General features: G+C 36.1%; 1 protein-coding gene across 2 annotated transcripts in view; it reads right to left on the bottom strand.

Annotated features, from left to right (window-relative positions):
• The window catches only part of INTS8 (integrator complex subunit 8), a 65,097-nt gene that overhangs the window by 24,407 nt on the left and 17,997 nt on the right, over positions 1-22,693 (bottom strand). For both annotated transcript variants that reach the window (XM_059994922.1, XM_059994921.1), the window contains exons 8-20: positions 22,192-22,347; positions 20,015-20,115; positions 19,459-19,600; positions 14,698-14,768; positions 14,138-14,313; positions 12,849-12,982; positions 11,127-11,237; positions 9,430-9,631; positions 5,747-5,868; positions 1,560-1,744; positions 1,093-1,126; positions 383-439; positions 236-297 (exon numbers count right to left, since the gene is read on the bottom strand). In XM_059994922.1, the coding sequence (XP_059850905.1) occupies positions 236-297; positions 383-439; positions 1,093-1,126; positions 1,560-1,744; positions 5,747-5,868; positions 9,430-9,631; positions 11,127-11,237; positions 12,849-12,982; positions 14,138-14,313; positions 14,698-14,768; positions 19,459-19,600; positions 20,015-20,115; positions 22,192-22,347 (1,553 nt within the window). The remainder of the gene's footprint in view (positions 1-235; positions 298-382; positions 440-1,092; positions 1,127-1,559; positions 1,745-5,746; positions 5,869-9,429; positions 9,632-11,126; positions 11,238-12,848; positions 12,983-14,137; positions 14,314-14,697; positions 14,769-19,458; positions 19,601-20,014; positions 20,116-22,191; positions 22,348-22,693) is intronic.

Below are 22,693 nucleotides of genomic sequence, written 5' to 3'. Positions count from 1 at the left end.
GAGAGACTGTCTAGGTTCTACTTAAGGCTACTATACCTTAGCTCTTAACTTAGTTATGCCTTATCCATAATTTTTAGGAAGATTATTACTGTTAATAGAGAAACATGAAGTTGGCTATAGAGTCCTAACAAATTGCAGCCTTTTGATCAAATTATTCAAGGTTATCTATATCAGTCAGGATGGTTTCTAAATATATAAAACAGTTTAATAAAATGTAAGCTGTAATACTTCTTACTTGGGGATGGAGGATGGCCAGATAGAAATGTGTTCAGCTGTAATATCATTCACAATGTCCTCCTTATTTTAAAAAAAAAAAAAAAAAGCATGATTTAAAAGGAAATTTCTTCCAAAGATTTTTTAGATGAAATTATAAAATACTTACCCGAACATTGTGAAGTTTCACAAAGAGTGATAAAATAATAGTCAAAACCAACGGTTCCTATGAGAAAGAAAACACAGAATCCTTAAATATTATATATATTTTAGTATCTCTCCCATCAACTTCAAGGAGACCAAGTATTTTCCTTCAAAAGGTTCTTACGGGTTTGAAAATTACCACCTGCTTTAGTTTACAGCACACTAAAGATCAACTTTATTTTTAATCTCATGAAAGAAATGACAACACACAATTTACACAGAAATGACCAAATTTAGGTGTCTGTCCTCACGTCTTTTGAAATTGAGTAAACAGACCTCTTTCCAACTAGTACTTCCAGCTACCTCTAGAAAAAATTGACTTTTTATTCCTTAAAATAATAAAGGATGGAATTTAAAGAGTGGAATCTATGTCCAATAAATAAATATGACGTTAATCCTATCAAGAAAAATTAAAGTTAGGCTTCACCTATTCAGCCTTATTATGAAGAATTCTTTACAGTTTAAAAAACACCTGTTCTATTCACTAAAACATGGTAAGGTAAATGCAAAACAAACTTCTCCATTCAGACTATCCCATCCTCAAAAAAATGATCACTGAAGCTAAAAAGCACATTAACAGATTACTTAAATAATCAGCATTTAAACACTCAATATTTTTTGTCATATTCTACAGGAATCAGCAATAGTAGTTAGATCAATTTTTATAAAGCTTACCCGTAATTTTTTGATAAAAGAAAGCAGTTCACTCCTACAAAAAACACAAATTGTGTATATGCATTTAATATTAGAAATTAAAAATAAAAACAAGAAAGTAAATTATACGTGAAGGTTTATTCCTAACTTTCCAGTCCTGCATGTATAAAAGAGTATAATATTCTACTGTTGTACTAACCTAATAAAATGTCTTTCCTGCTTTAATCACATGTGACATCTTCAGTACCATCCAACCAAAACTGTTGACTTTGAACTCAGGTTTGATTATATTAAATGATTAATAAGTAGTCTCTTAAAGTAACATATAAGCAAGGTATTTCCTAAGGTGGCCATATCAGACAAGTCCATTGGAGATCAGCACCACAGAATTCTTACATTGCCCATCTTTATGATACACAAGGATAATGGTAGGTGTTCTTACAACAGTACAAATAGTATAAATAAAAAAACAAACTGATAGAACATACCGATACATTATACCTAATGTAGACTCCCTCTGCTTTATTAAACTAATTCTGCCATCATTTCCTCGTTTGTGTTGACTGGACACACTACAGATCTGAACAACAACTTCCCAAAGGTCTTTAGCAGTCCGCCTACTTTCTTTAGGGCCTGGAAGTTCTTTGCATGTAGCTGCTAAAAGCTGTCCAAGCTATAACATGAAAAACAGACAGAAAATACACAAAAGATAATCTGTAATGTCATACATGCTATTTCTATTATTGAGGAACATTTGAAGAAAAATAAATAACTGCCCACACATACGAAGCACAGGTATCTTATGCTGTGCCTTCTATCCAACCGCTGAAGAACTGAGAGCTCACTGTCTACCGACAGATCTGAATCCGATCTGGGAAGGGAATCCTCTGGTCCCACCACATTATAAACCTCCTTGTTTCTAAACAATTATAGTCTAATGAGAAGAAAATGAGACAATGCAAAGAGGTATGTGATCTATTCAGTGGGAAAAAACAAAACTGCTAAATACACATAGTATGATCCCACCTTAAAAAAAAAAAGCCCAAAATGGAACATATACACTACAATGTTAACTGTAAAAGCCCGGAGATGAGACTAAAATAGGGGTTAAATTTCACTCACATACACAATTTTTTTTTAATTTTAATGGAAAAAATGAGGAAAAAATATGGACATTGAAGTTGGCAGAATAAAGGAACAAGATCTAGAGCAACTTTTCTCTAAGAAAAATGATAGCAACTGGGGATGGACCTACTGCTGATGTGAGGAGGTAGAATTAGGAAGGACAGATTACTGAAAGCGACTGATCTGAATAAAGGCCGCCTTCAGGACCAAAGGTGTAGGAAGGACCCAGAAATAAAGAATGCAAGGGCTGAAAGCAAAAGGCACAGAAAAGACAGGCCCAAAATGTAGGAAAGAAATAGGTTTATGTGCCGAATCCAGCACGTCTTTCCCTCTATAATTTAAGCAAGAGAGAGCCCCTCTATCCTTTCTTTTTAGTAATTCTTATACATCATTTCTCTTCAGAGGGTAAAGTAGCCAAGGATAATTCACGTCCATCAGGAATCCCCAGTTCCCTGACTGGACCTAGAAAAGGTTCATAATGGGGTCCCACTGCTTAAAGAAAGAGGCAGGATTATGACAAAGGTGAAAATAGTGCTTTCCCCCCAAATTTCAAACATAGAAAAGTTGAAAGTACAGTTCAATAAATACCTGAACACTTGACTTAATTTACAAGAATTCTGGTGCTTCCTAAAGCTAGTGAAAATGGTGTTAAAAACCCTAGCTATGCTATGTGAACGGAAATCAAGGGTCCCTGATCCAGGAGAACATTTCATCCTGCGTGCCTACTGCACGTACTCTTCTCTAACAACTAGGATCACAATATACACAAGCTATTTACTGCAGTTCTCAATTTCATTTTCTGTTGTCAGAGATCACATGCTTGGCTGAAGGTTACTACATTAAGCAAGTAAATTCACTTAAAAGTAAGAATTTTCAGAGGTATTAGGCCCCAAGTCAATTGAATTCCACAAACATTCTTGAGCATCTCCTATGTGCTCGGTATCAGGCAAAGCACTGAAAATATGAAAATTAACTGTCCTCAAGAAGCTCACTGTTTTACAGGGAAGACAGACAGGTGAACAAATAATTTACTATACAGTGTAAGTGCAACAAAAGAAATATGTCCACAGTACAACAGTACAGAAGTAACAAGAACAGCAAGTTTGCAAAGAAAAGAATTATGGAAAGCTTTAAAGAAACTACACAAACCGGCCAAAGTGGGAAGAGCATCTCGGCCAAATGAACACACAGAAGTGCAGAAGTGCGGAAGCCTGAGAAAGCACTGTGTGTACAAGGGCCATGAGCACTCTGGCACCACAAACAGAGCTGGCATGACAGGGAGGGAGAAGGAGAAGCTCCCACACCTTAAAAGGCCTTGCAGGCCACGGCAAAAGCCATGGTCTTTGTCTTATACCATCATGACTGTTAGCGCCAACCTCTCCTCCTCCCACTAGCTAGTCTCTTATAATCCAAGCGCCCATAAATGCTATACATTTTCCAATATACTACACTACCTCCCATACTGATCCAAGGGAGAGGCTGGACTGTTTTTCTTATTTCTAAAGGTCATATTTAGTCACATGCGTAAGACTTTTCCCTTTCCTTTTTCCATTCCTAAGAGAATGGAAAATAAAATTGATTAAAAATCACTTAAGGGCTTCCCTGGTGGCACAGTGGTTAAGAGTCCGCCTGCCAGTGCAGGGGACACAGGTTCATGCCCCAGTCCGAGAAGATCCCACATGCCGCGGAGTGGCTGTGCCCGTGAGCCATGGCCGCTGAGCCTGCGCGTCCGGAGCCTGTGCTCCACAACGGGAGAGGCCACACCAGTGAGAGGCTCGCATACCGCAGAAAAAAAAAAAATCACTTAATATTTCATTACCCAGGGATAATGACTATTAATATCCTTCCAGACTCTTCCTTATGCATCTGTATATATATTCCACATCAAATTCAAAGTTTGAAAGCTGCTCTAAATTGTCTAATTTTTAATACCTGATCCCTTACTCTAGACTTCTTAATCTGATTACTTTCTCCTCTACGTTAACAAGGGAACAAGGGGCCAACTAGGGAAGGAGACACACAAAACCCTAATCCAGATGAGACGATGAGATGCCTCAGTGGTCCCTGCAGCAAGGTCACCTCATACCCTTCCTCCTCTGTGGCCAGATCAAGGGGAAGTGCAGGAAGCAGTGAGCTAACCTAGCCCAAGGTTAGGCAACCTACAACACAATACCCCGTGCCCTTCCACACTGCAGGCCCTCAAACATGCAGCCAGCCTTCCTGGTGCACACAGCTCCACAGAATTCACAGCTAAGAGAAGCAAAGAGAAAAGCCACTGTACTGTCACAATACTAAGCAACAAGCTACCGTTCTAAGTGTAAATGATAATCTTGAAACAAAACGGTCGTCTCATCTGAGAGTTTACTAAAGACAGGAGACTGCTGGGCATAATCAGACAAATACCCTAGATATTAGGAACTCCTATCTCAGAAAGTTCACTAAAAAAACAGATATAATCCAATGTCTGAAATTCCAAAGAGAAGGATGACTTAAGTATGACAATAAATTTTTATGAACGACCATAAACAAAAAGGAGGAAAAAAACAAAAGAAATCAGTAAGTCTTCAAAGGGTTGAAGTGAAATGAGCTCAGTTTTTTAAAGGCCATACATGAAATAAGGAGGAAGAAACAAATAACCAAAGGCAAACTTAAAAACTGGTCCAGTGTTGCAAGGTTTCCAGATAACCATCCATTTAAGGGGCTGTGTACTGAAGATGAGATGACGGCAGGTAAGAACAAAAGGTAACACAAGCATTAAGAAAAGAGTAAGGAAATCTGAAGGACCAAACATATATTAAAAAAGTGGTAAATCATGAAATGTTTTGGTTTTTTTTTAACTACAAGACCAGAAAGGGAGAGAAGTTCACTGCTTATTCAGGGTAAACGTAATATTAACACATGAAAGAAAGAATCTTAGGGAAGACCTCCCGTCTCTCTTTATTTTTGATGTTTTCTCCACCCAGAAGCATTTCCAGTCGTGCAGGATAGGTGTAATTAAGAAAGGAGAATAAACAAACAACATACCATCAATTCACTGAATGAACAGTTTCATATGGAACTAATCACTAATAACAAACATGTACCCTAATTAGAATCAGGTATCAACTTAGAGAGTTTAACAGGCTTTGAAGAAGGGTAAGGTGCTCAAATGGAAAATGGGTGCAGCTCATCCCTAGCGCCCCCCCCAGTTCAACCCAGCTAGACCCGGGTATTCCAGAGCTGAACCCGGGGTTTGAGTATATCAATCAAAGCAAGAAAAGCTGACTAACTTCTCACTACTTTAGGATTATACCAAAACGTTGTCTATTAACGAAATAATTTTTGCTTGCATTCTCGTAACTATAGGGTAGAAGAAAAAAATATTAGAGAGGGCAAACTCAAGTGCCTGAATTATCAAAAACTACACTTTTACCTACAAACCAACAAGCATTTGTCCAAACTTAGACTGAATCTTAGAAACTGGACAAGCTCCCTAAGTAGTACAGATCTAAAGAAACTGGTCCAATAATCCCACCCTAATAATCCTTTTATTTAGATAAGCATGAATTACCTTTACATATGGATTACTCTGAAGCAGAAATGCAGGAACTTGCAGGGTAAGGTATTCATTTTCCCTCCAGTTTAACATAAAAGCAACACACTCCTCGGCAATAACTTGACGAAGAGGAATATCTAAAAAGCAAAGAAGAAAGTAGTTGGAGTTACCATCATAACATTAAAAGAACAAAGCATGGGACTTCCCTGGCAGTCCAGTGGTTACGATGCTGTGCTATCACTGCAGAGGGTGCAGGTTTGATCCCTGGTAAGGGAACTGAGATCCTGCAAGCCGTGCAGCGCGGTGTGGCAATCAATCAATCAATAACAAAGCAAATAGTTGCTCAGATTCCAGCTGAACAAACTAAAAACAAGTTACAGATGAAAAAATAGAAAAACACTAATATTTTATACTTTTCTCTATAAAGTTTAAGGTTTCCCAATAATAGGTTGCCACAGTCCCCACTATTAATCAACAAAATTCTCTACTAAGAACACCTTAAGATGCCTAATACTGTACTGTGGAAGTCTAGGAGTTGGTACCCAGCCTCTACAAATTTATAATTTAAATGAGCAGAGAGGGACTTCCCTGGTGGTCCAGTGGTTAAGAATCCGCCTTCCAATGCAAGGGACGCAGGTTCGATCCCTGGTCAGGGAACTAAGGTCCCACATGCCATGGGGGCAACTAAGCCCACATGCCGCAACTACTACTGAGCACGCAGGCCACAACTAGAGAGCCCGCATGCTGCAACTACAGTGCCCACGAGCTCTGGAGCTCACACGCCACAACTAGAGAGAAGCCTACGGGCTGCAACTAAGACCCGACGCAGCCAAAAATAAATAAATAAATGAGCAGAGAAGAACCACACAAACAAAACAAATATATAATGGTATGGTATAAACTTCTAGCTATTTAGAGCACAGAAATAGGTAAACCATGTTTAAAGCTGTAATAAATCCATGTTAATATGTTTTTCATTTTTTAAAATAATTTTTCCTGATTAAAACATGATAAATATTCATAAGAGACAAATCATTCACTCATTCAAAAAATACGTACTATACCTGTAACAATTTTAAATAAAAAGATATGAGGGAAAAAAATCACTCAGAATTGTTTGACCATTATTTCCTTTGAAATAAATAATTATTAAATATACCTTAATATTAAATACATTGCGAATTTTTGTAGCTCAAAGTATATAATACTCAGGTTTTAATGTATTTCAAGAAAGAGGAAAAGAAACCCAATGAATACTAAATAACAATGTTAAAACTTAAAATGGGGAGAGCTATTAAACTTCTTGAGTACCTATATTTTTCAGTCATTCTAAAAAGTCTTTGCCTGTGGCTGTTTATATCTCACTTTATCCCAAAAAGCGACTGGAGACGACAAAAAAGAGGCACAGGAACACACCAAAATTAAGTAAAAATACATTATTTGCATCATCTTCTTAAAGAAGGAGTGAAGATAGAAGTAAATTTAATATCCCAGCGTACAACATGTCACTGCGCGTTGTGCACCATACACTTTGCCAAAGGAAGCCCAGACAGCATTTGGCTCCAGGGCGTCCTTTATTCACTGGGCATCTCATTAGTGAGTCCACAATGGTTCTTAAAGAAGAATCAGCATCTAGAGAGTGGGGTTCAAACGTTTTCTTGTTCTTCCTAAGAGTACATCCTTTCCTTCTCATTTCAAACACTGCTTATAACACAAACTATGGGACAAATAGATGCACATTCAGTAAGTTAGGGGAGAGAAGGAAGAATGGAGGGAGGGAGGGAGGGAGGGAGGGAGGGAGGAAAAGGTGAACTTCAAACTACTCAAATGCCAAAAAGGTAGTACAAAGAGACTATAATTACTTGAAGGCATTTCCAACCATTTCAAAGAGTAAAAGCACAGGCTTAAGTTGGCCTGATGAGTTCAAAACACAGTTCCGTCTCTTCCTTCATGACTTCGGCCAAATTCTTTAAACTTAGTTTCTTGATTTACAAAACGGGGATAATTAAATAAGAAGCTACTTCATGCAGCTGCTGCGAGGACTAAAATCAGTTATGCACCTAAGCTCTGAGAAGAATGTCTGACATGTAGTTAGCACTCAATAAATGTTAGGGTTTTTTAAATTCTTTTTGCTTTTCATTTTAGAGAACCAATCTTCAACATTTAAAAAGAAAACACTCTGGGGAATTCCCTGGCAGTCCAAAGGTTAGGACTCTGTGCTTTTGCTGCCGAGGGCCCGGGGTTCAATCCCTGGTAGGGGAACTAAGATCCCACAAGCCGCGCAGCATGGCCCGAAAAGAAAAAGGAAAAAAAAAGAGCTTTAGAAAACACTCTGTTGACAGTTAGTATATATTAATGAGATCAATTTTTATTGTGATACTGAAGGGCAATGATGCATTAAAACTCAAAGGTATTCTATCTATAGAGTGCTAAAAAGTTGTAATTTTTTCAAGAAATCACAATGTTATAACAATTAAATTAATTCAAAAGACCCCAGAGGGCCAGCAGCCATTTGTTTGGGCACATTATTAGGACCTTGCTTTATACTTCAATTTTACTATTTATAGTATTAAATGTGTACAGTATGATTGAAATGCTCTAAATATTATTAAATCATGTAAAAGTAAGAAACTGCTTTAACTAAGCAAGATTATATGTAACAGATAATTCTTATGATAAAAAAACTTCTTATGATAAGCTTCTTTTCATAATAAGATCTTCAGTCAAAATCTGTTCCTAAAGTGACCACAGTGACTTCCTGACCCACAGGCAATCATGCTGAGGGCTATCTATGGCAGCTATGAGGAAATAAACCTTCAACATGCAGCTTCAAGGACATTTTGAATCTTTTAACATAATATCTTAAAATTGCAATATGGTTTTTGTAGTGTGTTGAATGCTGTCCCCTCAAAATTCATGTACACCTGAAACCTCAGAAGGTGATCTTACTTGGAAACAGGGTCTTTGCAGATGTGGTTAGTTAAAATGAGGTCATACTGAATTAGGGTAGACTAATTCAGATGTGGTTAGTTAAAATGAGGTCATACTGATTTAGGGTAGACCCTAAATCCAATGACTGGTGCCCTTACAAGAGGAGAAGACATGGACACATGGACGGACACACACACACACACACACACACACACACACACACACACACACACACACACACACACACACACACACACACACACACACACACACACACACACACACACACACACACACACAGAAGGCCACGTGAAACAGGTAAAGACTGGAGTGATGCAGCTGCAAGCCCAGGAACACCAAAGGCTGCTGGGAGCCACCAGAGGCTAGGGAGAAGCAAGGAAGGATCCTTCTCTAGAGCCTTCAAAGGGAGTGTAGGCCTGCAGACCCCTTGATTTCAGACATCTCATCTCCAAAACCATGAAAAAATTAATTTCTGCAGCAATAAAGACCCAAAGCAGCCAAAAATAAATAAATAAATTTTAAATAAATAAATAAATTTCTGTTACTTATTTATGGCAATCCTAGGAAATTAACAATTTCCTACATTTTCCCCAATGTTTTCAAGTGAACTCCACATCTGAATTGTTTTAAAAGACAAATAATTTTTTCATAGATGGTAAAAAGTCCAGTAAATATTCTTTTAGAATATTCCCCACAGTTACTTGAGTACTAAATTTCTGAAATTTGGCTTTGTGAAAAAGTCTTACCAGGAAGCCTCATTTCCAGATATCCTCGCACCCTACTAATAAGATCAGAAGGTGGTCTCTCTCCAGATTGCCCTGTTCCAGCTTCATGTGTATGAATATCCAAAAGCAGCATCTCATTCAGCATGACCTGACGAAGTTTTGGTGAGAATTCTGTCACCAACTCCAAACAAGCAGCAAATAGCTGTTTAGCATGGGTAAAGTCCTATAAAAAGAAACAGCAGAATAGCCTGCATCACCTTTCCTCTGGAGTCAAAAAATACGTCTTTAAAAGTACAGAACAAAGAGGAGAAGAATTAATTTAAATGGTTAACACAGGTTATCTCGGGGAGTGAGGCTAGACTATCATCTTTCTATCATCTCTGCATTGTTGATTTATTCCAATAAATACTTAATTCTTTTGTAAATTTTTTTTTTTTTTGGCTGCACCACACGGCATGCAGGATCTTAGTTCCTCAACCAGGGATTGAACCCGTGCCCCCTGCAGTGGAAGCACAGAGTCCTGACCACTGAACCGCCAGGGAATTACCTGTAATTTTTAAAAAACATCCAATAAACAATCAATATAATATACATGCTATATTACTAAACAAGTTTTACATAAATTATAAAATAACAAAACTAGGGGACTTCCTTGGCAGTCCAGGGGTTAAGACCCCACGCTTCCACTGCAGGGGGCACAGGTTCAATCCCTGGTCTGGGAACTAAGATCCTACATGCCACACAGCGTGGCCAAAAAATAAATTAATAAAATAACAAAACTAGAAGTTTTATATAAATATTACATACATATATCATACAGGTATAAAATTCCATGATTAAACACCCTTCTCCCCCTAAGATAGTCAGAATTAGACCTTACCCCTTCAACAAGGTTCCACATTTTAAAATTTTGCACACAACCCTATTAGCCTATATAATTGACTAATAAATAAATCAAATCAGCTATGATCCAAGCCCTTTCCTACACATCTCTTTCTAATTTTTCCAAAGAGTAGCCTTCGCTTACTCTCTCCACATGATTCTTTCACTCGTACAATGTGGCTTCTATCCCCCACATCATGAAAAAGAAATAGCTCTTACTAAACAAAGATCTTCTAATGGCACAATCTACTCAATACCTTTCAGTTACCTTACTGCACTTAGGGGCTGCAACCCAGTGCTGTCCATTCCCTTTTCTTGACAACCTCTATCCCCTTAGCTATTATGACCCCACAAGTCTGGTCTTCATACCAGACTCTTTCTCACGCCACTCTTTTTGGACCTGTGCTGGATACCCTAGGTTCTGAATATTCTCCCAGGGTGATCTTTGATGATTCCCAAATCTGTATTTCCATCCCAGACTACTTCACAAATAGATCCTTATGTAAAATCTACAAAAGTAATTTTAAGGATTTTTGTTTTTGTTTTCTTTAGCTTGGAATACAATCTTTACTAACTGAACCCTAAATACAAAAGAACTATTCATGCTCTCTAATTTTTTAAAAGACATAGAGTAGTAGCCATATGTCCAAGACCCTTTTCGTATAGCTATGAGGGTAAAAGGAAAAAGAATAAACCAAAATGCCTTTTCAAATATCCTCCTAGGCCTACAACTATGATTTTAAGATCAGGAAAACACAACTGATTCTGATTCCTGGCTTCACGCTAAATTTACAAAGCATATTCTTAACCAGACGTCAATGTATGCTTTTACTCACCTTAACAGTACTGCAGTGTAAACCTTTGGCCATTAGAATGTAAACCAAATCTCTTGTTAAATTGTCTTTGATTCCCAGGATAACACCACTATAGACAGAAGGTATTTCCCACTAGAAGAAATAAAAATCCACAAATACACACACATGAAGCCAAATCTAGATAAGAATCTTTCAGTAACAGTCAACCCCATTTAAAAATCATTCAAAAGTCATTTTTGAAAGAGAAAGGAAAATGACAGCTGTACTGAAATGCTAATCAAAATGAACATAATCACTATAATGAGCTAGTAATAAATAATTACATGGATTGGAACTTTCTGAAGGATAGACTATAGAAATAAAGAAGGAAAAAAAAATTCTAGGAGTTTAATACGTATTAACTCATATGATCCTCCCAACAGTATTACGTAGGTACTATTATCTCCATTTCACAGATGGGAAAACAGAGACACACAGAAGTCAAATAACTTGCCGAAGACTATACAGCTAGTTAAGTAGAGAGCTGGCATTCAAACGCAGGCAGTTAGTACCAGAACTCCCGCTCTTAACTATTATGCTATATACTTCCTCTCTATATAAATGAACACAAATAACAATGTCAATGCTAAGAAGTCCAACTAAGGTTCAGACCAATTTTTCATTTCACTGCACTTTTACGTTCAAACCCCACAAAATATACAGCAATTTCTTGCTTCTTTTTATTACATATTCAGCGGAGGAGGAGTATGCAGTTAAATTAGAAGCACTACCACAGTACTTTAATTTCTCCTGTATCTGTGGACTGCTTCCCTTGTATTTCAAGCTACATTCCACTGAAATGTTTAAAAAGCTATTTTCATTTGCACTTTCCACATGGGAAAACTTAAATAGACAACTTCAGAAACATTAGCTTGGCATTTTAAAAAGAATATCTAAAGCCAAAAATGTTCTAAAAGAAGTTAATGAAGTGGTTCTAAACTGTAGGCTTCAGACTTCAAGAAGATAGGAAAAAACTAAACCAAAAATACTCTGTAAGCACACAGCAAGTATTAGCTCCAGACTGCATAAATATTATACCTTACACACATATTAACAGCTATACTGAAAATGCATGTAGATGTTATGACAACAAATGAAATATAAACTCATTTTTTGTTGTTACTGATTTAATAGTGTCGATTTAATAACCTTTTTTTGGATATTTCAAATTTTCTCTGTCAATGGATGTTCAAAGTGCAATTACTCTCATGTGCAGGTACTTCACATTGTTGATGAATTGTTGACAAATAAAGGGGGTTCTTATTCCCAAAAAGGTCAGGGAACAGCTCTTCTATGAAATTACATCAGAAAACAAGGGTAATTTTCTTATCTGTTCTTTTTTTTTTTCCTGGCTGCATTGGGTCTTCTTGCTGCACGCAGGCTTTCTCTAGTTGTGGTGAGCGAGGGCTACTCTTCGTTGCGGTTTGTGGGCTTCTCATTGTGGTGGCTTCTCTTGTTGCAGAGCACGGGCTCTAGGCACGCAGGCTTCAGTAGTTGTGGCATGCAGGCTCAGTAGTTGTGGCTTGCGGGCTCTAGAGCACAGGCTCAATAGTTGTGGCGCACGGGCTTAGCTGCTCTGTGGCATGTGGGATCTTCCTGGACCAGGGATCAAACCCATGTCCCCTGAATTGGCGGGTGGATTCTTAACCACTGCACCACCAGGGAAGTCCCTTCTTATCTGCGCTTAAGAGAGGGTCTTCTTACCTTATTAGACACGGTCCAGAATTGGCGCTCTGAAGTCATACCATGTAATTCAATTAAAATCTGTCGAATCCTCCAGGGATCTACTGACAATATCAGCTGATGCTCCAACTGGCCAATGTTGACACTTGCTGAGGCTAAGAAAGGAAGGAGAGGTTTCCATTTAAATAATGATTTGATTCAAAGGTATACATAATCCTATAAATATGAGAATGGTAATTTACTGAGAGAAATTGTGCATGTTTATAAGTATTATAAGTTAAAAGCATCTCTCATCTTGAAAACTTATTTATTCAACTTAATGCAAATTATGTTTTAACTTCACTCTCATATAGAAAGCCTAACACAATTTTTATTATGTCTTCATTTAATAAATGAATGCATTTAACAAAGATAATGAAAATAAAAACATAAAAATCAGTAGCTGGTACATGGAAAGAATTATGTGGGATATATGGAAAAATTTAACTTATATAGACAGTCTCCTACTTTGGAACATACTGTGTTATTTAAAAGCACATATAAAATGTTTTGAGCAATAAACATTAAGAATGTGTTTTCTGAAGGGGAGAATGAGGAGGTGGAGGCACTGCCTTCCCCAGAAAACCAAGAATTGATCATTAAAATCCCTCACTACAACTCGGCTTTCAGATATAGTCTTCAATAATGCATTTCCAGCATTGTATCTGTGTTAATATTATTCTTTCCCTTTACACCTGCACTGTTAACGCAGTTTAAATCTAATGAGGGTCAAAGCAGCTAAAAGTTCGTTCAGCCAGCTGAATTCTGTCTCCCCTATATTAAATGTTGAAGCTTGTATTTCTTATTAATGAGCAGCACTATATTTTCTACTTATATTTACAAAATAAGAGAAAAAAATGGAAGAAAATCATCAAATAAATAAGGCAAAAATGGCAATGGTGCCAAAGCTGAATGTTTAGCTAGAAGACAGTATCACGATGATATACAGGCTGAAACGCATGCAAGCCTGTACCTTTTATCGTTCTCAACCGCTCCCCTCCCCTCCTGTTTTTTACCTTCAAGAACACAGCAGCAGAGTTACGTGGGTCTACTCCCACAGCTAAAATCTTTTATGTATCTAGGCCTATATCTCCGTGAATCAGAGACTCAGCAGAGTCCCAAGACTTAACTGCTTAGACAGAAATATGACTACAAAAGACAGGTAAATGTCTATTAATTACCAGCATTCGTGTAATCTGAAACAAATTAAGAGGATATCCTAAATATACTGAGGGGCAGAATGTGCCAACATTTTAGCTAGCAGAGCTAACCTGGGATATCATAAAATGAAGTTACTGGTTTAATGCACAGATTTACTCTAGGGGATCTCTTCCTCATCTGATCAACCAGTAGCTTTCGTTCTTCATCTTTCAACAATGTAATGAAAAGCTCATGTGAAGAAATCATGAAAACATACTGCAGGTCTTCCAACCCCAGACACACATTCCTAGATCAGTAAGAAATATTATAAAACAAAAAAGTGTATAATTTTAGTTTGGGGAAAACAATCATATTAACCAATTTTTATTAATAAACTGTTTAAAAAACCACCATTCAATAACTGCACAACAATCATTTGAAACAGCTTTTAAAATTTCTTTTTGGTCCTTATTTAAAGTTTGTGATTTCAATGCTACAATATACAAAAGGAGTAACTGACAGAATCCTAAGTTTTATGTGGTTACACGAATCCAAACCATAAGTGTTCTTAAATACCAATTACTGCCTGGTTATAAGATAGGCAGGGCAAATCCAAAACGATAAGGAATAAAAGATATTTTTCTCACAGGACTAAGTTCAAAATTAAGAAAAAGAAAAGAAAGGCACTTACTTTAGAAAAGCAGCCATGTTTCCTTTCAAAGAATCTGAAGCTTTTTCTAAATTTATTGATCTTGAACATACCTAGGAATTTGAGTAATTTTTATTTGAATATGGGTACTTTAAAATAATTATACTACAGTCTGAAAAGTTTAGATTTAAAAACAAGTGAATTTTCCTTTCAAACATTATCAGTCAGAGATCTGGTTAAGAAATTTAAGAGATGAGACCAAAGAATATGCAGTAAAGAATAATCTATATAGCATACGAAGAAGTCCTGCCGAAATTTACAAAGTATGTTGCCAAATTAAATGGAGTGATAACTTTAAGAATCAGTAGTTCCTGTCAGAAAAGTGAGAAAAGGGTCATCTTAGATAGTTGAAAAGAATGATCAATAATAGTTAAAGTATATAGAACCAATGGTTAAGAAGATAACCAAGGTTTAAAAACCAAACAATGAAAATAAAGAGTAACAGAAACCAACTATGAAAATATTAGTTATCTAAAAATAATATCCTTATAATATTATTCTGAGTTTATTAGATTAGGTTTCCTCCCCACATATTATTTACAAGAAGTCAAAGAGAATATATTAGTGTAAAAGCTCCCTAACCTTAAGAAATTGTCAAATATTCTCTAATATGTTGACACAAAAATTAAATTATATAATGTTTATAGCAGCATTATTCATAAGAGCTAAAAAGTGTAAACAACCCTAAAGCCCATCACCTGATGAATGAACACTCAAAACAGACACTGAAGAGCATATCCAGTCAATGGGATACTATTCAGCTATAAAAAAGAATGAAGTACTGATACACACTCCAACATGGATCAAATTTTTCAGGTTTTCAACATTAAGTGAAAGAAGTCAGTTATTTATATGACATGTCCAGAACAGGCAAATCTACAGAGACAAAAAGTAGATTAATAGTTGCCTAGGGTTGAAGAGATTGAGGGAAAATGGGAAATGACTGCTAATGGATAAGAAGTTTTGTTGCAGACGGGCAGAGAGGAATGAAATGTTGTCAAGCTGGCTGAGGTGATGGCTGCACAACTCCATGAACATACTAAAAACCACTGAACTGTACATTTTAAATGGGTGAATTGTATGGTATGCGAATTACATCCCAATGAAGCTATTAAAAGAAAAAAAAGAATAATAGTATTTTTAATTACCGTGCTCAGAAACAGTATCTTGAAGGTACTTTGCTCAGATGAACAGGTTACGCTATCAGTATATAACACATCTGAGCATCTTGGAGTATGTACGATATATTTACATTCTAATAATTTTGCCCCACTGTATGCATAAATTAAGTTTGCTACCATATGTAAGATCTTATGATAAATAATATTTTAGTGTACTTTCATGAGACTGTTTATTCAAATATAGAGATGCATTGTATACATGTCGTCATGTGTTCGGGAATATGTGGTAACTCCTGATAAGCAACGTAACAAAGATGTTATGTGAATTCACCTCAACTTTTTAAAACTGAAAAATATGAAATAGGTGACATCTCTATAGATGCTATAAACACTGAAAAGATAACTAAAAACATTATATTAATCAACTTAAAAATTTAGATAAAGTGGACAAATTCTTAGAAAAGAACTTCTCAAAACTAAACAAGAAAAAAGAACAGCAGATGAAATCACTGAAATTGAATCAATGCCAAAGATCTTCCCCCCAAAAAAATCTCCAGGCCCAAATACATCATTGGTAAATTTTACCAAACACTGAAAAAAAGCAATGAGTCCATTTTCTTTTCCAGGCAAAAAGAAATGATCCACACCTCAATTTATTTATGAGGCACACATGACCTTAGTAACAGAATCAAAGACAGGACAAGAAAGAAAAAAAACTGATGCATCAATCTCACACACGAATGTAAAAAAATCTTAAAGTATTAGCAAGCCAAATCCAGCAATATATATTAAAAACAATCATAACATAACCTAAAACTAATACAATGTTCCACGTCAATTATATCTCAGTTTAAAAAAAAGATCACAACCTAGTTGGGTTTATCCAGACAAGGTACTTCAACACTTAAAAATTAATATACTTCACTACATTCACCAATTAGAAGAGAAAAATTACATGCTTATCATAATAGACATAGAAAAAGCATTTAATAAAATCTAAAAATAATTCATGATTTTTTTAAAATAAGAGCCTTCAGTGAATTAAGGATAAACAGAAACTTCCTTAATCAGATACAGAGTAACGATAAGAAAAACCTATAATAAACATCATTCTAAACGGTAAAAGAGTACAAGCTTTTGAGACTAAGAATGAAACCAGGAAGCCCATCAGAGCCCTTTCTACCAAACATTGTACTGGAGATCATTGTCAGCACAGTAAGAACAAGTACACAGAAATAAAAATGAAAAGGCTAGAAAATGAAGAAAACAAAATGCGTTATTTACAGATAAAGACTATTTAGAAAAACAAATGAACCTACAGATAAACAGAATTTTTAAGAGTTTAGCAAAGTAGCTGGAAACGAAATCATATACAGAGTTCAACTATACCTCTATACCAATGCATAAACTATTTTCAAGTTCATAAAAAAATAAAATAAAAAGACTTCTATGGAAAAATTATAAAGCTTTAAAGGGCATTAAAGAACGTCTAAATAAATCAAAACCTATACCAGTTCACAGATTAGAACACTCAATATTGTAAAGATACTAATTTTTCACAAATTGACTTTTAAAGGTAACGTAGTTCCAAACAAAAATCCAACAGGCTTATTTGAGAAACTTGACAATGGGTCAACTGTCTACAAGAAAACGCAAAAAGACAAGCATAACCAGCACAACTTTGAAAAACAAGGTATGTACTTCAGATGATATCAAGACAGGGATACTGATGTATGGGTAAACAAACAGAAAAGTGGTACAGAACACAGCCCAGAGACAGGCCCACACACGTATGGATACTTGGCATTCAAGAGAGGTAGCACTGGAGATCGGCAGAAAAAAGATGGAACTTACAATAAATGGTACTGGAACAAGTGAGGAAAAAAATGACATCAGACCCCCTACTTCATGTTAATACACAAAAATCAATCACAGGTGGCTTAAAGACCTAAATGTGAAAAGAAGGCTAAGCTCTAGAGCTTTTAGAAGGTAAAATATAGGACAATTTTCACGACTCCAGGATATGAAAAGCTTTCTTGAACAAGACACAGAAATCCACTAATCTTTTCCTTTATGGAAAAGATTGATAAATTTTATTATATTAAAATTAAGAACTTTTAAAATAATAAAAAGTTAAAAGAGAAGTGAAACGCAGAAAAGATACCTGCAGTATTTAAAACTAGTAAAGGACAGAATATATAAAAAATTCCTGCAAAAGAAAAAAAAAAAGACAATTCAACAGAAAAATGAGGCATACCACTTGGAATGGGTACCTCAAAAGACAAAATCTAGGGCTTCCCTGGTGGCGCAGTGGTTGAGAGTCCGCCTGCTGATGCAGGGGACACGGGTTCGTGCCCCAGTCCGGGAAGATCCTACATGCCACAGAGCGGCTGGGCCCGTGAGCCATGGTCACTGAGCCTGGATGTCCGGAGCCTGTGCTCCGCAACGGGAGAGGCCACAACAGTGAGAGGCCCGCGTACCGCAAAAAAAAAAAAAAAAAAAAAAAGACAAAATCTATATGTGCAAAAAATAAATGAAAAGCTGCTGAATTCCTCAGTAATAAAGGAAATGGATGTTAAAACCTCAATGAGATACCATTATACCATGAACCTGGCAGGAAATCTGACAATACCAAGTGCTGACAAAGATCCTGACCAACAAGAACCCTCATGCATGCTAGTGGCAAAAACACTTGGAAATTATATAGTAATATTGCAGATAAACCTTCTCCAGGAATGTAACAGATAAATCGTATGTGGGTGCACCAGGATATGTGTACAGTATTTTCCAAGAAGCACAATAGCCACAAATTGTAAATAACACAAATGTCCATCATCTTAAGAATAAATAAATTGTGACATGGTCATATAATGTTGTAACACCTTACAGCAATGGAAAAAAAAAAACTGTACTTGCATACAACTTGAAAAAACATCTCAAGTATGTTCACTGAGAGACAAAGAATTTATTTTGTATGATTTCATTTATGTAAAGCTCGAAACAGGCAAATTAAAGAATATTCTTTAAGGGTACATACAAAGGTGATACAACTGTAATGAAAAGCAAGGAAATGATTATCACAAAACACAGGACAGTGGTTTCCTCAAGGAGAGGCAGAGAGGGTTTGGTAAGGAGCATAAGAAGGACTTCTAAAGCATTGGCAGTGTTGTATGTTTAGAACTAAATGGTACTAATTGTACTCTATGTACTCCTCTCAAGGTTTATTACATTAAGACTATTAAAGAAAGAGAAAGATCCAGTAGAAACACAGATTCTGGAGCTCACATGAGAGGCAAGAAGTATGATCCAAGGGTTTTTTGTGAGCAGGTGATTGAAGTTTTGGATGAGAATAAAAAGTGATATGAGAAGTTGAGTGAGCCAAGGACAAAACTTTTGTAAATAAAAACATTAAAGGGAGCGTAAAAGAGAAGTCAATGGAGGACTATGGAAAACCCAGTGATGGAGAACAGGGTTAGAGACCGTGGTCTATCAGTAGAAACAACTATCAGCCAGAGGGGCAAGTCAGACGAAGACAGAAAAGAGGGCACTGGATTTGGTAGCTAAGAGATCATTGGTAAACTTAAAGCAAAATTATAAATCAAAAGGGGAAAAAACGTCTTACCTCAAGAAGAAAGTCTATTTTCTCTTTATTAGGTCTAAGAAATAGCTGGTTAAATTGAACACCAATCGCTCTACCTTCCAATATATCACGGACTGTGTTACAGGCACAGACTTTAAAACAGATTTCATCTAGAGCTTCATTTCTGTAGAATACAAAAGCAGATACACTAATTTTTTTTTAATAAAAAGGAATATATTGCAAAACTAAAATCACAAGAATAAGCCATTTATTCTTGAGAGGTAAGATCTTATGATATTCCGGCACGTTAGTAAATACCTAAGTCATGGGAAGGTCTTGAATTTGTAAAGGGACAATTTAGCTATAAAGATTAGGTAACAGAATCAAATTCTGCTATGTAAATTTTTTTCCCCAAGCACTTTTAAAACGGATCAGATGAACATTAAAGTGGCTCCTCTGGCCATGTTAACTTCCCATATACTAAAAAAAAGTTAAAGTATTGTGTCAGACATACAGGTAGTTTGGAGGGATGTTTTTGGTAAATCTGAAATGCACTTACCCTTTTATTCAAAAATCAAAAAGTAATTCACTTCCTTACCCCTGTTGAGCTTTCTGAAAGAGCTCTCTTAGGACTGACTGCCGGAACTGCACAGGTAAACTGAAGGTTAAATTGTCTTCAGCGAAAATCTTTGTTACCTCCTAGAACACAGACACAAATTGCATCCATTTCAAAAATCATGAAAGAATCTTTCCAAAAAAAATTTTTTTAATAAAATTTTAAAAGTCTTTCTATAATAGAAATTACACAGTGAAGAAAATCATTAAAACATCTTGCTAGGAAAAAAAAAAATCTTGCTAGGAAAAACTTCTCTTTCTAAAATTTTAAAATTACGTTACAAATAGCACCCCCCACCCTTTTTCAAAATTGAAGATCAAAAGTGAGAGGTGAGAGAAGAATCAATGAATAAGAAGTAATTCAGCTATGTTATTAGAGAGAAAGTTTTTAAATTCTTCTCATCCACTTTAAATATGGGTTCAGGGACTTCCCTGGCAGTCCAGCGGTTAAGACTTTGGGCTTCCACTGCAGGGGGACTAAAATCCCACAGGCCGCGCAGTGCAGCCAAAAAAACGGGGAGGGGTTCATACAACAAACTTTTTAAAACACTAAAATAATTAATTAAAAATAATTCATCTAAATATAACATGTTAAGAAACTATTCTAATCAATTTAAATGGTTTAAAATATATTATTTAGTGAATTACATTAACACCCACATTATTAGAGTCTTTTTCTGTTCTTTATCAACTCTTTATCTCGATAGTGTGGGGATTTCTTGAAACAGCTAAAGCTACTCAGCTCTACCACAAAAGCACTGACAAAAATGGCTTCAAAACTATAAAGCAACCACTGTTTCACCTCCATAACAAAACACAGGCTACACAGGGGAAAGTAAGCCACTTCCTAAATGTGAGAAGACATATTTGTTACAACTGTTCAATAACTACTTCATCAGCACAGAACAAAAATATATAGTTAATACAAACAGAATCTTATTCCAAAAAAACAAAAAAAGGTAAACATGATTCTAAGATACTCCTGCATACATAACTGAAGTGATAAATTTCAGAGATGCAACAAAATTGCTCTTTCCCCTTTCCTAGCTACCCATTACACTACTTTCTGAGTGACACATTTTGGCACTTTATTGTATTCACAGTAATATGTGCCTATTTATGACTAATATTTCCAAGGTCTTACCATTCCAGGGACCGTTTTAAAGATTCTGTATCTTATCATAATTGATCCCCACCCTCCATAAGCCTGTACTAGGAATACGTAACTGAAAGATCTCTAGTGTTTAATAACTTCATCTGTATCTGAAATCTATCTTCAAGAAAGTTTAATTTTCTTCCCTAGGGCAAAGCAGAATTTGCAAAAAACAGGCCAGAGGGAGGGAGAGGAAGTACATATCCCCTCTATTTTCTCTGAAAAAAAATAAACTCTAGTTGAGAAGACTGAACTAAAAACCTAGGCTAAAAGTCCGTTTGGAGACACAAAACTGAAGGTATGCTATAGCTTTGTCATTTCATAATTTCTGTTTTGAATTAAATAACATGAAGGCACTGTTCACTTCCTAGAATGAAGGCTTTCCAAAAAAGATTTTAAAAGTACAAATTCTAATTCCCAGTGATTTTCATTACAAAACTAAAGATATATACACAGAGGGTGCAATAAAAATCTCAACAGACTAATTTAAGCCCTTTTCATGATTAAAACTGAGATGATGACCAGACTCCCTGGCAAAATGGGCTATGTAATACACTACCCAAACCTACCAAAACCACTCTGCTCACTTTCTCCTTCAGTCTTAATGTTTGCAGTGGCTAATAAGGCGGGTTACAAGGCCATACTTTCAGATCAGACACAAGACTTTAGGCTCCATAAAACTAAAAGTTCTCTACCTGTAATTTTAAAAGTCCTACCTACAGAGTTTCTTACAGAATGCACTTAAAATGGGCAAATTCTATACCTTCAAGAAAGGAGAATATCAATGAGTCAACATCTGTCCAGTGCTTTGCCTTAGAGTTTATAAACTATAACTTCTCATTTGATTCTCATAAGAAGCTTAATTATTAAAACTATTTTATAGGCCAATCTGACAGTCTGGCTTGCCCTAAACGGCACAACTGTAAATGGTGTGTCAGGATATGAACTCAGCTGTCTGGATTCCAGTGCTTTTCGATTACACTATTGTATCCCATCACACATCTTACCTGATAGTTGCCAGATCTCAAACAAATATGGACTTGACTATATGGAGTCAATTGCTGAGATGCACTATCAGAAGAAGGTACAAGAACACCACACGCTTGACAATAGCCAGCTAACCGCTTCTCATCTATGGTACAATGAAGAGATAATGAACCTATCTGTAAAGTAAGAGGTATATATCATTATTCATCAGTGTAATAGAAACAATAGTCTAGCACCCATTTAGTACATTTTAACAGTACAAGAAAATGCTAATGGAAAATTCAGGGCTGGAGGAACCATAAAAAATTAAAAGGTTTAGAGCAGGGGTCAGCAAAATATTGCTCACAGGCCAAATCCAGCCCATGGCTTGTTTTTATAGATTTCCTGACCTAAGAACAATTCTTAGGGTTGTAAAGGGGGGGAAAAAAACCATAACAACAAATTAGACTACACCACAGAAACTGTATATGGCCCACAAAGCCTAAAATATCTATTATTTAGCCCTTTACAAAAAAGTTTGCT

Source organism: Delphinus delphis, chromosome 17 (assembly GCF_949987515.2).
Source record: "Delphinus delphis chromosome 17, mDelDel1.2, whole genome shotgun sequence".
NCBI classification, from domain to species: Eukaryota; Metazoa; Chordata; class Mammalia; order Artiodactyla; family Delphinidae; genus Delphinus; species Delphinus delphis.
The sequence above is the reverse complement of the archived record's forward strand: the minus strand, read 5'-3'. Positions and strand labels throughout refer to the sequence as shown.